At 40.8% G+C, this 15,637-nt stretch overlaps 1 protein-coding gene and 1 non-coding gene across 12 annotated transcripts in view; both read left to right on the forward strand.

Moving 5' to 3' along the window:
• The window catches only part of CNOT1 (CCR4-NOT transcription complex subunit 1), a 61,224-nt gene that overhangs the window by 23,386 nt on the left and 22,201 nt on the right, over positions 1–15,637 (forward strand). For 5 of the 11 annotated variants that reach the window (XM_076349469.1, XM_076349475.1, XM_076349471.1 and 2 more), the window contains exons 15-24: positions 482–604; positions 836–987; positions 5,547–5,697; positions 7,064–7,265; positions 7,655–7,801; positions 8,929–9,053; positions 9,902–10,188; positions 11,535–11,613; positions 12,900–13,130; positions 14,628–14,768. In XM_076349469.1, coding sequence (XP_076205584.1) covers positions 482–604; positions 836–987; positions 5,547–5,697; positions 7,064–7,265; positions 7,655–7,801; positions 8,929–9,053; positions 9,902–10,188; positions 11,535–11,613; positions 12,900–13,130; positions 14,628–14,768 — 1,638 coding nt within the window. The remainder of the gene's footprint in view (positions 1–481; positions 605–835; positions 988–5,546; positions 5,698–7,063; positions 7,266–7,654; positions 7,802–8,928; positions 9,054–9,901; positions 10,189–11,534; positions 11,614–12,899; positions 13,131–14,627; positions 14,769–15,637) is intronic. The other 6 variants (XM_076349473.1, XM_076349478.1, XM_076349472.1 and 3 more) reach the window with 3 other exon arrangements.
• LOC143165822 (small nucleolar RNA SNORA50) lies at positions 6,022–6,157 on the forward strand. Its single transcript, XR_012996320.1, has one exon. It is a non-coding gene; the product is annotated as a small nucleolar RNA SNORA50 (small nucleolar RNA).

A 15,637-nucleotide genomic window follows, 5' to 3' on the forward strand; every position in this document is an offset into this window, starting at 1 on the left:
ATAATTAGGTGTCTCAAAGTGCAAGAGCACCGACTGCTGCTTGAAGTCAGTTTTGTTGTAGCAGTTACCGTGTTCAAAGATGAACACTTTGAGCAGATATATTCAAAGTGGCTCTGAAGGAGTTGAGGTCTGTTTGCAGGGAGATGCTAGGCTCTCCTGATTAATTCTGTTGCAATATCAACGTGGTAGCTCTCAGCCACTTGCTGGTGGATTTTCATATAGAGGAATTTAAAACTGTCAGCACAAGGTCGCTTCAAAGAAGGTAGGGTCATGATTTCAAATGAGAGCTCTTGCTTATTTGTCTCATGAACGAGCTATAAGTGAAGCTGATGGTACCAATCTTTTGTTGACAAAGAAAGCATAGCAGCAAGTGATAGCAAGACTTCTTTACTAAAAAGTATATGGGGATTGGAAAGAAAAGAAAGGAGAAGGGGTATCCTTGTGTCTTCACTAGTAGTCTTCTGATTTTTTTTTTCTTTAGGCCTTGTCAATGCTGCTAAATGGTACTCCATTTGCCTTTGTTATTGACCTTGCTGCACTTGCCTCTCGACGGGAATACCTCAAACTTGACAAATGGCTCACAGATAAAATTCGGGAGCATGGGGTAAAGCAGGATTTTTCTTTTTATTTCTGCATTCTATCAGTCACTACCTTAAGTCACTTTAACAATTTTGTAAGTAGCTTTAAAGTTGCGGAAAGTGTCCATAGTCTGATAGTTCAACATTTTCACTGAACTATAATAGCTTAGTGCAATTCTCTCCATGGTGCAATTGCCAAGTTTGAAATAGTGGCTTGGATGCAGTTTGGGAGATTAAGGTAACATTTTTTTCCTCAGGAGCCCTTCATCCAGGCCTGTATGACTTTCTTAAAGCGAAGATGTCCATCTATCCTGGGTGGCCTTGCTCCAGAAAAAGATCAGCCCAAAAGTGCTCAGCTTCCTCCAGAAACCTTGGCAACTATGTTGGCATGTCTGCAAGCTTGTGCTGGGTAAGGATTATATTGCTTACGCCGAATGTGTTATCTGTTTGCAATTTGTTTTCTGGCACATGGTCACTGCTGGTTTGGAATTTCACATGGAGAGTGGGGTTGATGAGAGTATATAAGCTTGCAGGGATAGATTCAGTAGTATGTTTAACTTTGCTCTGAAACTTCTGTTGTAGGCTAGGTCACAAGCTTGAGAGTGTGTTCTTGTCTCTCTAATCAAACAGGTGAGGTGATCTTGGTAATGGGGATGGCTGGTTAGTCAGATCCTGGGTTAATGACTAGATGCAGGGCTGTAATTTGGACAAAGGATTATAGGCCATAACTACAGAATGGGACAGCATCTTGGAAAACAGTGACTGTATAAAGGATTTTGTGATTGCGTTAAGCAAATGCCTCTCCGTGTGGTTACTATCTTATAGCAGAAAGGGCTAATGCAGTCCTTATGTGTAGGAGAAAAGTGGTAAGCGGTGATCGTAATGTAATTGAGACTGAAACTAGATGTGTAACTTCTGTTGTCTTCATTTGAGACAGTCTCAAAGTATGGAAAATATCTAAGATCTTTTGCAGATCAGATTGTTTAGCTGAAGTGCAGAAGAGAAAAGTGTGGGTCCTAGAGAGCTGTTCTATCTGCTAGAGGGAGGGGTAGACTACAGAAAGGCTACTGGAAACTGAAATTGGACAAATCAATTTTTAAATACTGTGTTCACACAGTAAAAATGACTGAATGTTGTAAAATATTTGTGTTGTCACTTCTTAATGCTGTCAGATCAAGATGGTATTTAACTGCAGCAATATTTCAAAGATAACTAGGCGTAGCATAGTGCGACGTAGGAGCCAGAAAGACTGAAAGCTGGAGATGGTGCTAGTTTTGGTGTTAAATTTTGACATCAAAAGAGGCTGGCATGTCCAAGTGCGTGTTACCTGATCTAAGGCTTATATTGTGTCCCTTGGCTTAGCCAGCGTTGTCTTGAAAGATACAAGAAACATCTTTAAAGGTATCCAGGATGATTCATGGCTCTCATGTAGATACTAGGAAATGAGTATCAACATAGAATTGTCACGATGGGTATTTGAACTGGAAGGGAATTTGAGGTACCTGTAAGATTTCTAGGAGAAAGGATTCTCCTGATTTCTACTGGGACCTGTGCAATTAAACTTCAAAATGTGGTTGAAATACTGTTTCTGAAATACAATGGTCTAGCATACCTCTTGGACTGAAAAGACGGCTGTTATTTTTCAAGTCCAAGTGCATCTTCTGAGACTACAGTTCACAAATTAACTTACATTCATTATTTTGCATGCTACCATGTCCAGGTTTTAGAGGTTTAATAGTTAACTGTAGACTTGACTTGCATCTAATGTCACTGTGTTCTGAATCTTAATGTGTTACCAAGTTTTATTTATTCAATTAATGCCACTAGTTCTCTACTGGCACAATTCTCTCAGCTTTTGGTTTCTTTTTATAGCTACTTGTATTCCCTTTTATGCAAGAATGTGACCTACTTGCAGTCATTTTCCATTAGTTATTCTCTTTGAGCTTTAAAAAGAAAATGCTTGGATTTCTTTCATGAAGCAATTACTTTGATTAGCTTAGGTTTCAGTCACGAATGGAAGCAGGCGTTGTAAAGACTAGAGGATTAAAATCGCAGTAAATATTAAATACGTCTGGGAGGGTAGTTCCACTTCACTAGCTGAAGTCTGCCATCTCCTTAATCTGTTGATTTAGGAGCCTGCTCTTTAATTAGGCTGTAGTTATTTCTTGTCCTGTTTTGTGTCCAGGGAAACACTTTTCTTAGAACATGCAGGGTCCTCGTGGCTGAGACTCTTTATTTTTGGTGCAACTTGTTTATCACTGGTGAGCACTGCAGTTGTGGTGTCACGTAGCAGTGAGGCTTCAAAAAGAAATAAGTGTTCCTTCTATTACTGAGTGTTTTTAAAATGAAGTCAGGGTGGTTGCAGGCACCACAGGCTGACCAAGCATATGATTTGGTAACAGATTGCTTATGAGAAATCCTCCCCTCGAGGAGCTGCAGTGAGTTGAGAGGGGCGGCAGTGCCTCTTCCATGCAGTCACGTCCAGCACAGTCCAAGTTTGTCAGCGTGGGGAATTGTCATTCCTTCTCAGTCCCTGCCTCAAGAAGGGAGGAGGCTTCTGGCTACTTGTGCCTAGGGAAATGAAAAGGCCTTTCCTTGCTTTGTAAAAATGGGTTAAAAAAAAAAATGCAAGAGGTGTGAACTTGCTATTCCAGCAAGCTGGAGCTCCCCTTAAGCTGACAGTTTTGTTCCTCTAGAGCTGGCTGGCTGTCGTCCCTGGCTCTCCTCCTTACTTGTGTTTCAAAGTTCTCCTTCCTGCAGTTTTCCCCTAGTTCTCTTCTGGGAATGGCGCTGATTGGGTTAGATGCCCGAATACATTTTCCTTAAGATCTAGTTATCAAATCATGCCCACCTACTTACTTCTTCATATCATTTGCCTCAAATGCAGGGTTTTTTGTGAAAACCTGCGGTTTTGTACTATCTAAAAAGATTGTGATGTTTACATCTTGATACAGCAGTGTGTCTTCTGACATGATAAAAAAAAGTTAACCTTCAATCTGTCTAGATGGCAGGACATAACATTAGTTGTTCGCTCCAAAGCATGAATGGCCTAACTGGTCACCATAAGTATCAAAGTCTAGGATTGTAAGCCTGCCTTCATTGTGGGCTGCCATATTATCTATCTACAGCAGATTGAAATTTGTTTTACTGAAGCGTGCTATAGTATTTGAGCATAAAGACTGCAAATTTAACCACTATAAAATAAGGAGAGGGCAAAAGATTGAGGCTGGTAACCGTGTATGAACTCAGCTATTCAGTCCCCAGTCCCATTCCCCGGTTAGCTGCAGTGCTGTATGATCTTGGAATGCCTCCTGCATCAGAAAAAGCTGTGCTGCCTGTTAGTTGGTCATACATACATTCAAATGTTGTGATTTCTGAGACTGTGGCGTTGGGGTGTAGGCAAATACATATTGTAGATACTGAGCCTACCGTGTGCCATGCTCAGAGCTCTGTCTTCAGGTCTGGTTGCACTGCCTCAAAACAGAAATCCCTTTGGGTTTTTTTTTGAAGGTAGGTTTCTGATCGCTTTTTGATACACACCTCCCCATGCCCCTTGCTTCTAAAGTCTTTGACGCTAGGCCCTAGTGAGAGGATGTTAAAGCATGTAAAGGAATCAGCTTGTGAAGCAGTTGATAAAATGTTTGTGGCCGTGTATGGAAACGTGCTCACCCATGGTATCTTCTCAGGTTCCCCTGTCTGTCTTGGGCAAGCTTTTACCCACACTGTGTAGTGGAACACTGGCTTTGGAGAACAACTGGAAGCCCTTAACTCTGTGTAGACTGTAATGGGATACTTGCCAAAACTGAAGGCTGATCTGCACTTTGTTTTCCTGCCTTAATCATCAGGATGGTTCCTCTTTCTTTCTTTTTCCCCCTCATCCCAACAGCTGTGCAGTAAAAGCTTGTGAAAATTGAGTTAAAATGAGGAATCTCCAGACAAGGTTAACAAAGCTGCGTTGGTATAATAGCACCATTACAGGAAGGAATCTGCTGCTATAGGTGTCCTCACCAAAAAGGTAGAACTAAAGATCAGGAAAGCTGTAAATAACTGCTGCATTTTCCAAAAGGAAAATGTTAGTGTTGCGTTAGTATGTTTGTGGTTAGGTATGTCAGCAGCAGAGCTGGCTTTCCTTCCAGTTTGGGAACCTGGCAGTCAGACGTGGAATACTTTGGAAAGAGGTACTGACTGCTCGCAATTGTGCAATGACTTCATGCCTAAGTTTGAGTTCTCTGTTGGCTTTTGATTATAATTTCCTTGAATAGTTAGGTTTCCCGTCTCTGTTTTGGTTTAATGTTAGTGCGTGAAACATGTCTTTCAGTTTATAGACAGATGAATTTTAGTGAAGCAGGTGGTGGTATTTACCTCTCGTCCTTTTTTGTCTTTGAGTGTATAGCCCAAGCTTTACTCATGTTGTATCTCCTCTTTTGGAGAGACCTTGTGTGTAACGAGATTCAGGATGGGAATAATCATGAACGGTGAAGTCTGGTGACAGGAAGGAGCCTTGAGGAGTGGATTTGAAGAAGGGATTATAGCATTGTTTATTGTGTTTTAATTCATGAGGCTGAGCTGTATATAGCCTATAATGTGGACAACAGCAGAAAAAGACTGGTGTAGATAGTCTGCTCTTCTGAGGACTGTTGGAGCCATGTAGGTACATATCCCAGCTTTCTGTTAAGTCATTACTTGTTGGGGTAACTGTAAAGCAGTATTTGAATTCTTGAAAACAAAGGAATAGTCTATTGGAGATGAATTTTTAGAACTACAGTTTAAAATTTTCTATTTCTAAGCTGTTTCTCTTGGGACATGCTCTAATGCAAGTTTTGCAAATAACAATGTAGCTTCTGCTGGGGTTGTTTTGCAACTTCTATTTGTGAAATGTGGCCCCAATTTCTGTAGGAAAACCAAGTAAGTTAGGAGCCTTAGTTTCATGAATGCTATATGGCTTACTATCCTACTTCCCTGTTCTAGGAGTGTTTCTCAGGAGCTGTCAGAGACGATCCTCACCATGGTAGCTAACTGCAGTAATGTCATGAACAAGGCTAGACAGCCACCACCTGGAGTCATGCCAAAAGGACGCCCGCCCAGTGCTAGCAGCTTGGATGCCATCTCTCCTGTACAGGTAGACAAATAACGTGCTGCATTTTTAGAAGGTGGTGTTGATTTAGCATTAGTTCTGCTGCACTATTTAAGCCCTTTCAGCAGGACTAAGTAAAACATCATCTGGCTCCCTTAGTTTTTATGTTTGCATGTCTGGATAACTTATAACTCCAGAATAATGCCTGAGGGTTGTAGTCCAGAACTGTCTTTCACTTCACAAATGGCTGTAAGAAGTAACTGAGGTATAGCAGAATGGGAGCACTGAAGAGGGATAGAGATTTGGTTTATTTAAAATAACTGAGGGTTTCTTTTAAAGTGCTAAAATTTACTAAGACTTTTGAGAATTAAGCACTGCCTTTGAACCTGATGTGTCTTGTTTGTAGCTTCACGGGCCAAGCAACAGTGCTAGAGCGTAAGGACTTGTTATAACTGGGGCTCTTCAGCTCTCAACTGAACTGCTCTTTTAAAAACAAGGTACATTTAAGTTACTCCCTGCCACTCATCATCCCTTCCTCCTCTGGGAGCAACACATTACAGACAGGTTTTGCTTCTAGCAATTACATTCAATGGCAGATTTTAAAATGGTAAAAACTTTTTCATGTGAAATAGTGGCAATTCAGCATTTAAGAATGTCTGAAGCATCAGTAGATTACGTAAACTGAATACAGAGAGCAGTTTCCTTGTAAATTGTTACTGTACTGAAGTTGTTCATCAAATGTACCAAATATCTTGGCACCCTGCTGCAGATAAATGATGTGAACAAATAGAGCAACAGATGTTAGTCTGTAGCCATGCTATCTTTTGGGTAGATAACAGTTTTCTGCTGTCCCTAGTCAGGAGCTCTTAATTTATTGCTTTGTCAGCCAGTACTGTGCCTTCCCCCCTACTCATCACCCAGGTCTTAATGCTTTTTGTTGAAGACTGCATTCAGGTATTTAGCTGTGAAAAGTGGGCTTAATGGGATCCTTCAGACAGTCAAAAATACTCTGTAAGCTTGATATGAAATAGCCTTTGTAAGTCTCGGTGAGGTCTGAGGTCACAAATGGCAGAGCGTAAACTGCTCTAGTAGAAAAATCTACGCACCGCTGCTTATTAGCGTTTACTGTTGTGTTGCACTTAACTAGAGACTGTGGAACAATCGACCTTTCTGTAAAACCTCTGATAGAATAGGATTTTATGGGATTATAGAAGAAAAAGTGAAATCGCATTTTGTAGACCAACTGATCTTTTGGGGCGATCTGGATGACTTCAGAATTTAAAGTAACCATGCAGAAAAACTCTTCCAGGAATGTTTTTTTATATGTAGCTGCCTTTATACAAAACCTGCCAAAAGTCAGCTTGATTGCGGTTTATGGATGTCTCTGTATAATCTTCCTTTCTTCATTCAGATCGACTCGCTTGCAGGAATGGCATCTCTTAGTTTAGGTGGCTCGGCTGCTCCTCATACCCAGAGCATGCAAGGCTTTCCTCCAAACTTGGGCTCTGCATTCAGTACTCCCCAGTCACCAGCAAAAGCGTTCCCCCCTCTTTCCACCCAAAACCAGACAACAGGTTTCAGTGGCATCGGAGGACTCTCTTCACAGCTTCCAGGTACTGCTGTCTGGGTGGAGTGGTTTGTATTTTTGACGTATCAGAGCTAACGCACTATTGCCATGGTTGGAAATAGTGGACAAACAGCTGTGTGTTGTGGGAGGGGATTATACAGTCCTCACTCCTAGGTCGCTGCTGAAACAGCACTTCAGAATGTTGCAGCTGCAATAGGTAAAAAGTGTGAGAGTCAAGTGTGAGTGTTTGGACCGGTTTTTAGCAGTATTGTTTTAGGTTGGGACAGAGGTGAGGAATTGCTTGAGATAAAACTGCTTGATAATGGATAGTTATGAGGCTGTATAGCTCTGAGTTCTTGGAAATGGCAAGTGCTGGGAGCGCTAAGTGCATACTGTGAAGGGTGCAACTGAGGTGACCAGCTGTTTGCTTTTCAGTAGGTGGTCTTACTACGGGTAGCCTGACTGGCATAGGAACCGGAGCCCTGGGCCTTCCTGCGGTGAACAATGACCCATTCGTGCAAAGGAAGCTGAGCACATCTGGACTGAACCAGCCTACATTCCAGCAGAGTAAGATGAAACCTTGTAAGTGGTAGTGTTGTCTGTGGCTGTGAAGTGTGACTGTGGTCTGCAGTTAATCTGCATTTCCTTCAGGGGAGGCTTGGATCTGTAGGTGGTAAATGTTAGAAATGTGGCTCTTGTATTATGCCACTAGTCTGAAAAAGGTGCTTCTAAACTTCTATACTAAAAGCTTGCCAAGTGGCCCAGGGAGGGGTTAAAAAAAGCTGTTAGTGTAAAAATATAACATGTTATGGATTTGCATGAACAGTGTGTTTTGTCCTTTTTGTTGTGCTGTGTTTTGAACAAAAGCGTTGTCCTGCTCTTTACAGAGAATTGTATGCATCTGGTAAGAGGGTGTTTTTGTTTTGTTTGTAACAAGCTTAAACAAAGCTACCTGGGTAAGGTCCTGTTGCAGCAGAGAACTTGACAGGTGAAGCAGTGAATTAGACTGCAACATTGGAAAGAAATAAGGCTAACTATAAGTCAGTGGGAGTGTGGTTTTTGGAAGGAATAATTTGGTCCCTGACACTGAGCCATTATCCTTAACTCACGCCTCTGAAGTATGCTCACAATGAAATGTTTAAGCAATCAAACGTTGCCTTTAGGAAGCATAGCCATATGCTAAACCTTCAGCATTGCTGTTATTACATATCTCGGTCTCCTTTGACAGCTCCTCCATAAAAGCAAAGTTACTGATCTCTACAGATGTACGGTAGAGGTGGCTGTAGTGACCATTGGTTTATATTTTTGGGCTTGAGCATTCAGTATAAACTTGGTTGGAGCTCACTGGCTGGCCTGAAAGTTTGTGTGAAAGTTTGTCTGCATGTTAGTGTTGTGTAGCATGCTTTATTCTAGCCTGTTCTGCATTCATTTCGTTTAGGCGTCAGTTGAGGTTAGCTTGGGATGCAGTGGGTTCTAGGAATACAACAGTATGAGGTTAATTCTATCTTGGGATTCAGTTCTTTTGCATAAATATAACATATTGAAAACAGATTTTTAAATAACAATTCCTGTCTACTAGAAAGCTTAAATATCCTGCTTTTCAGGAGAACTAGCAGATTTTGTATGGATTGGTGGAAGAGTTGAAGAGGATTAGATGAAATCCTGACTGATGTTGTTCTGAGCATGATACCTCTCTCCTTTTTTAACAGCTGACTTATCTCAGGTGTGGCCAGAGGCTAATCAGCACTTTAGCAAAGAAATAGATGATGAGGCAAACAGCTACTTCCAGCGTATTTACAACCATCCACCACATCCCACCATGTCTGTAGATGAGGTGAGTTCCCTTCCGTAGCAGTTGCATCACCTGTCAGGAGACTTGCTATAAAGTTGGTAGTAATTACTCCTTCGTGCATTAGTTGTAGTGGAAGATAATAAAGAGCTAGTGGTAGATGCTTGCAGCATTGCTTTTTTGCTTGGTTGAAATTGTATCTTTCTAAGGCAGCATGCTTTCAGAGTAAACTTGCAGCTGATCACTACATTCAGCTTTGACTTCTGTGGACTGAAGACTTTAGATGTCTAATGAACGCTCCTAAAATGATGCTAAGTGGGAAGAGTTCAATGTGGAGTGGAAGCTTGTGTGTTCAAAATAAGTGCTAAAGAGTGCCTTTAAACAGTCTGTATAAATTACATGTATCTTGAATGTATTTATTTTTAAAGTGTCTAAAAATGACTACAACTTCTAAATATACGAAGGTGTCCTACGTTCTACCTTCTGAGCTTCGATAATTATTTTGGTTAGTCTCTGAGAGCCATTATCAGTCTGATGTACCTGCTCTTTGAAGTACTTCAAATTTACTTTAATTGTGTGGTTATAAATTATGGAAGACACTGAACATGAATTTTCATTTTTCTAATTTTGAAGCAATGGAGTAGGCGGTCACAAAAAAGTTTTATGTGAAGACAGTTACTTAAAGGGGAGAAAACTAAAGTCTGAAGAGGAAGCTCATTGTAGTGATGTAGTGTCTACTGGCTAAAATGAGGTTTTCTTGAAGCAGTTATTTTGTGGTCCAGCTTGTGGTAGTGCAATTTACCTTAGTAGGTGCAAGCGCTCTTGAAACCCGAAGATGCAGAAGGGCTGAAATAAAGCCAATCTGTTGGTAACGATTTCCAATTTCTTTGTAGGTCTTGGAAATGCTGCAGAGGTTTAAGGACTCCAACATTAAACGGGAACGAGAAGTATTTAACTGTATGCTGAGGAACTTGTTCGAGGAATACCGTTTCTTTCCCCAGTACCCAGATAAAGAGCTGCACATAACAGCCTGCCTCTTTGGTGGGATAATAGAGAAAGGACTGGTCACTTATATGGCATTGGGCCTGGCCCTGCGCTACGTTCTTGAAGCCTTACGAAAGCCTTTTGCATCCAAAATGTACTATTTTGGTATTGCTGCACTAGATAGATTTAAAAATAGGTGAGTGTGGTTTTTTGTAATACTTGTAACAGTACATGTAATGTCTCATTAACCTTGAACCTGCTTTACTTATGTGGTACAGGATTGCTTGTATGTGTTAGAAATTTACACTTCTCAACTTCAGGATTAGTTTAGAGATATGCTGAGCTGAAACAAAATGTGCTAATGTGCTAGTTAAAGGGTGGCTTTTTTAAAATCAAAATGTTCAGTGCGGTACCTGTATAAATGTGGCACAAACTGAGATGTTGAAGCTACTTAGCGGACTTTGTTATATAAAAATAATTCAGTGAAGTGTTGACTTAGATGAAGTTGTCAGCTTGTTTGAAATGGGGTTGATGTAATTACTCTTTACAGGTGCATTCCAATGGAGTGCTATTTGCACTATTCATTACTGAAAGACTGGCTAGGAACTAAGCTCTAGGACTTTGGTTTTACTTTTTGCCATACTTGAGATTTCTGTGTATCTCAAAAAAAGCTTTCTCAAAGCTTCTAATGGATTGCAGATAGAGGAAGCTCTCAAGGCAGGCTGCAATAGTAGGCAGGATTGTACACCCATGGGAAAAATCTCTGCTTTGGAAGAAGGTACTAGAACTTGAAAAGTATTAGAAAGCTTCCTGGAATTATTTAATGACTAGAAGTGTTGGGACTTGAAGTGTGGACTCATAAGCAAGGAGCAAATTATCTTCTGTCCTTATTCTCCTTTTACGGTTCATCTGCCCTGCAGTATTTCATCTGTAATAAAAGCTGTTGCTTGCAGCATCCATAGTTGAATATTGTGTTGTGGAGTTAGCTGAACAGAATGAATAAAGACGCTTAAGGCTGACAAACTTGAGACTTGGCCACCATCTTACTCCTTCTCTTCAGAACCATTTTAAGCGGGACCTAAAGATTTTACTCTCAATGAGTAGTAACAGTGTCTAGCGTTCTTAAGTAGAATTATAATAATTGGTGTGCATAGGTGAAGCTTCTGTCTTGGGTGTTAGGGGCAGTCTGTGCTGTTTAAAATGCACCGAGCCAGACTACAAGTTACTTAACCAATAATCTTATTGCAAACACTGAATATAAATGTAATTGTGTGCTCGGTCAGAAGTATTGAGGTGTAGGATAAGATGAGTTGCTGTGAATAAACCTTGTGTTTTGCTGTTGAATTCATTTCAGATGGGTTTTGCAATAAAAAGTACTTTGTAGAATATGCTTTGTTTATAGTGCAGCTGCTGTAAAGCAGTCCAGAAGTAATTCTGTGATGCAGTATGGGAATGACATACCAATGTTACATTTGTATTTCTCTGTAATACTGTTTTTGATCTGGGCTTATGCTTCTGACTAATGCCTATTCTGTCTGACAGATTGAAGGACTATCCCCAGTATTGTCAGCACTTGGCTTCTATTAGTCACTTTATACAGTTCCCGCATCATTTACAGGAGGTGAGCGTGTTCTTATTCGCATCCTACGGCGTTCTATGATTTTAAATTCTTTTGAGCAAATTCCTGTTTTCCTTTGGAAAAATAGTCTCACCTGTCACAGTTTTGGACAGTGTACAAAGATTCCAAAGAATCAAATGCCTTTTCTTAAAGGTTTTGCTGTGGGATGGGGTGGGCAGGTGAAGGTGGTTATCTGGTACCTCTTCTGTTTCCATAAATCTGTTCGGGTTGCTTATGTTGAAATAGCTGCCTAAATATGACTGCTTGATCAACCAGTGCACGTGGTCGTGCACAAAGGTTTTAAAGTGCTTCAGTGGATTCATACTCCAGTCCCTTAAGGATTTGGAGTTTTCTTCTAAAAGAGGGCATTCAGCTGGGTTTATACAGTTTCATAGTCAGACTTGCTAAATTAATCCAGATTAAGGTGAGAATTTCATTCCTGAAGGTCTGATCAGAGTAATGGAAATACCCTGTAGTCCAAGGAGTAAAAGCAGTGTTGATCATATGGTGTCTGCTTTGAAGGTGCTTTCATTGGTAGAAATACAGAAAAGCTAATCCCAGTGGTAGAGCTTGAGAGCATAATCTAAATAAGGAAAAATGTTGAGCTCTAACATTAAGGCAGAGAGGCCATCTACCCAAAGCTGCCAAGTCCAATAGCAGTCTGTTTCACTAACAGGTTTCAGACTGTATCCCTTAAATGACAGCGTGTTGTCTGATGCTACCAATTTCTGGGTAAATGTATTACAGTGGGGAAGAAACTGATTTTCTACTGTGGAGCTACTTTAGAGGATGTAAAAATGTTGAAGTGGGACACTTCAGAACTGTGGTTTTGCTTATTAATTGTGAACTTCAGACTTTCCCATTTCTATGTAGCTGTAGGAGTCCCTGGGGAAGACTTCTTACATGCTTTGTAGCCAGTTTCTTGATCCTCACACGCTTCTCTTAAGCTCTTGTCCCTCTTTTCCTCTGCTGTCCCAGGCCTGCAGGGATGGGAGTTTCTGGGTAGTGGTCTGTAAAATTTTAAGAATGTCAAGTCTCTTGATGCTTGGCATCAACCTGTTCAGGTCAGAGGTAGAGCTTGAGGCTCCTCTCCAGTAAGAAAGTAAGTAAACAGTGACAAGATGTGGTTTATAAGGGTATTCAACTGTAGCTTGCGGATTCCTTTAATGGCATTAGTGTCAAGTACTTTACAGATTGTTGGCAACCTTTGTACTGCTCATGCTAAAACGCAGCCCGTAGCTCTGTTGCGGTGTGTGAACTTTTGTATATGCTTGTTTACCCTGTTTTAGTACATAGAATATGGACAGCAATCCAGAGATCCTCCTGTGAAGATGCAGGGTTCAATCACCACCCCTGGAAGTATTGCACTTGCCCAGGCTCAGGCCCAGGCCCAAGTTCCAGCAAAAGCTCCTCTTGCTGGCCAAGTCAGCACTATAGTAACCACCTCAACCACCACCACTGTTGCAAAAACCATTACAATCACCCGACCAACTGGAGTCAGCTTCAAGAAAGATGTGCCGGTAAGCATTCTGTGACTCCAGTGACCTTACTGGAGAAGCAAAGGAGTTAAGTTGCTGATCTGTATTGAGTACACGGAGACAAAATCCGATTTAATTTCTTTACTACAAATTTTCAAACTGTGATCCGTATTTTATATCTAAAGCATATAACCTGCTCAAATATGAACAACACTTGTAGAGAAGGCATTTTTGATCATGAAACTATAGAATTACTATGGTGTCAAGTAGAAATGTGTTTTCTGAGGCTTTAATTACCAAGACAAATAAAGAATCGTCGTTTCTGTTAATCATAGAATCATGGAATAGTTTGGGTTGGAAGGGACCTCTAAAGGTCATCTAGTCCAACCCCCCTGCCGTGGGCAGGGACATCTTCAACTAGATCAGGTTGCTCAGAGCCCCGTCCAGCCTGACCTTGAACGTTTCCAGGGATGGGGCATCCGCCACCTCTCTGGGCAACCTGGGCCAGTGCTTCATCATCCTCAGCGTAAAAAATTTCTGTTTGGGCTTGAGAACACTTACTGCACACTGAATCACATTTGTCCTAGCAGTTTTAACTGCATTAGGTTTTTCAAATCTTCAGTCACTTAGGTAAACACAACTCTGAACTGCTAGTCAGAGTTATTGCGGGGTTGGCAGATTGATAGTATTGGCTCTTCCACAGAAAGTGTTGGGGTACATTTGGTCCCATGTATCTGCTGAGGATGTGTAGAGCTGTTACTGTATGATAACTGATGCACTGTAAAGTCAAGCTTGTCTTGCTTCCTGGTACTGTCTTTGTATAGTTCTCTTAAAAGAAGCTCCTCAAATTAAAGGAGGCAAAAGCCAAAGGTAGTTGAAAGTGGTGAACAACTTTTGGGGGACAGTTCCCAGTGTAGCTATCAATGTCTTTCACACCTGATTATGTCATGTAGATAGTTGTTATTTTGAGGCATTTACATTGCCCAATTTCAAACTCAAGTCATGACTGATATTTAAAACTGTATCTCCTTTCCCCTTAATTGCAGTGTACCAGGTGCTAAAGTCCTTGGGTTTAGACCTGCAGCTGTAGGGACATGGGTCACATTCTGTTGACTTAGAGTTGGCATGCTTTCTCAGAAATGAAGCTCTAGGATTTCTCCTTCCCAATGCAGCACTGAAGTGCTCCTGGAGACTCGCTACTGTACTAAGTACTGCTCTCTATTCTACTAAGATTTTCTCCAGGCTAACAGTGTATACAGGCTGTTAGCCTAATGGGTGCCATTGCAGTGGCACCTATTATATATGAACGTAAATGCTAGAAGTTTTTTGTACAGTAGCTTTCTTCTGCTGAGTATTGATCATTGTTTGTAGAGTAAAAAAATCACTGGCTTCATTAGAGCGCTGCTGAAAATTAATCTGAGGCAGTAGATGTCACCTGACAAAGCTCAATTCTTTTTTTGCTTGACAGAACAGAGCAAAAGTTTCTTTTGATGTTGCCTCTAGGTATTGTCTGTTGCTAACTTCTTGTTCTCCCACCAGCCTTCCATTAATACTACCAACATTGATACGTTGTTAGTAGCAACAGATCAAACTGAGAGAATTGTGGAACCTCCAGAGAATGTCCAGGAAAAAATTGCTTTCATCTTCAATAATCTGTCTCAGTCAAATATGACACAGAAGGCAAGTATGGAAGAACCCTAGTAAAATTCATTTTTTATGTATATTTCTGGAAATCCATTCTAAAGTGGCGGGTGATGATGTTTCTGCAGAAACTGCAACTTGCAAAAAATTAAGGGGGAGCACACTTTGAAGAAATAGTGGTTTTCAAGTACTTGAACCTCTTTGAAGATACAATTTTTCAGGGAAAGGAGAGGGAGGTGAAAGAAAGCTATTCTTAATCTTGCTTTCTTCTACAAGTTTCCTTGTTTTCCTGTAGCCAAATCCTTTGTACTGAAGTATTATAGGTCTGTAATGCTTTGTTTTCAGGAAAGCGCTTCTAGTAGATGCCTGGAATAACTGGGTAGTCCTTTCTGATGTTTTTGTCACTTGGAAGGACTGAAAAATACTAATGCAAGTTTCTGAAAAAAAAACACTAATACAAGTTTGAACAAACAGTCACATCATAAATGGGCTGGGTACCATTTGATATTGCAGGGTTAAGCTGATGGACTCTTGTATTTCAAGCTGAAATTCAGGGAATTTTTTCTGAACTAGTAGAAATCTGCAGTACTGCTGCCACCTGTGCTATCTGCCTTGCAGACAGAAGGCTTTAATGTAAGATGCCAACATTTATTTTGCAGTTATCTGATTAAAAGCTGAAAAGTGGGGGAGAGGTAAGTTATTGTGCCTTGCTCACTTTATGAGCAAGTCCTTACTGATTGACCAGGTCTTTGGATAATGAGATGCCGACTTCAAAGCTATTTTAAAAAAAAACAAACAAAAAAAACTAGCCTTAGTGTTAAAAGCAGTTGACTGAATACGGTTGTGTTGGTTGAGCTGACCCCAGTAGTTTGCAGTCATCTTCTCATATCTTCTGTGGTGTGCTTTTT

Source organism: Aptenodytes patagonicus, chromosome 11 (genome assembly GCF_965638725.1).
Source record: "Aptenodytes patagonicus chromosome 11, bAptPat1.pri.cur, whole genome shotgun sequence".
NCBI lineage: Eukaryota > Metazoa > Chordata > Aves > Sphenisciformes > Spheniscidae > Aptenodytes > Aptenodytes patagonicus.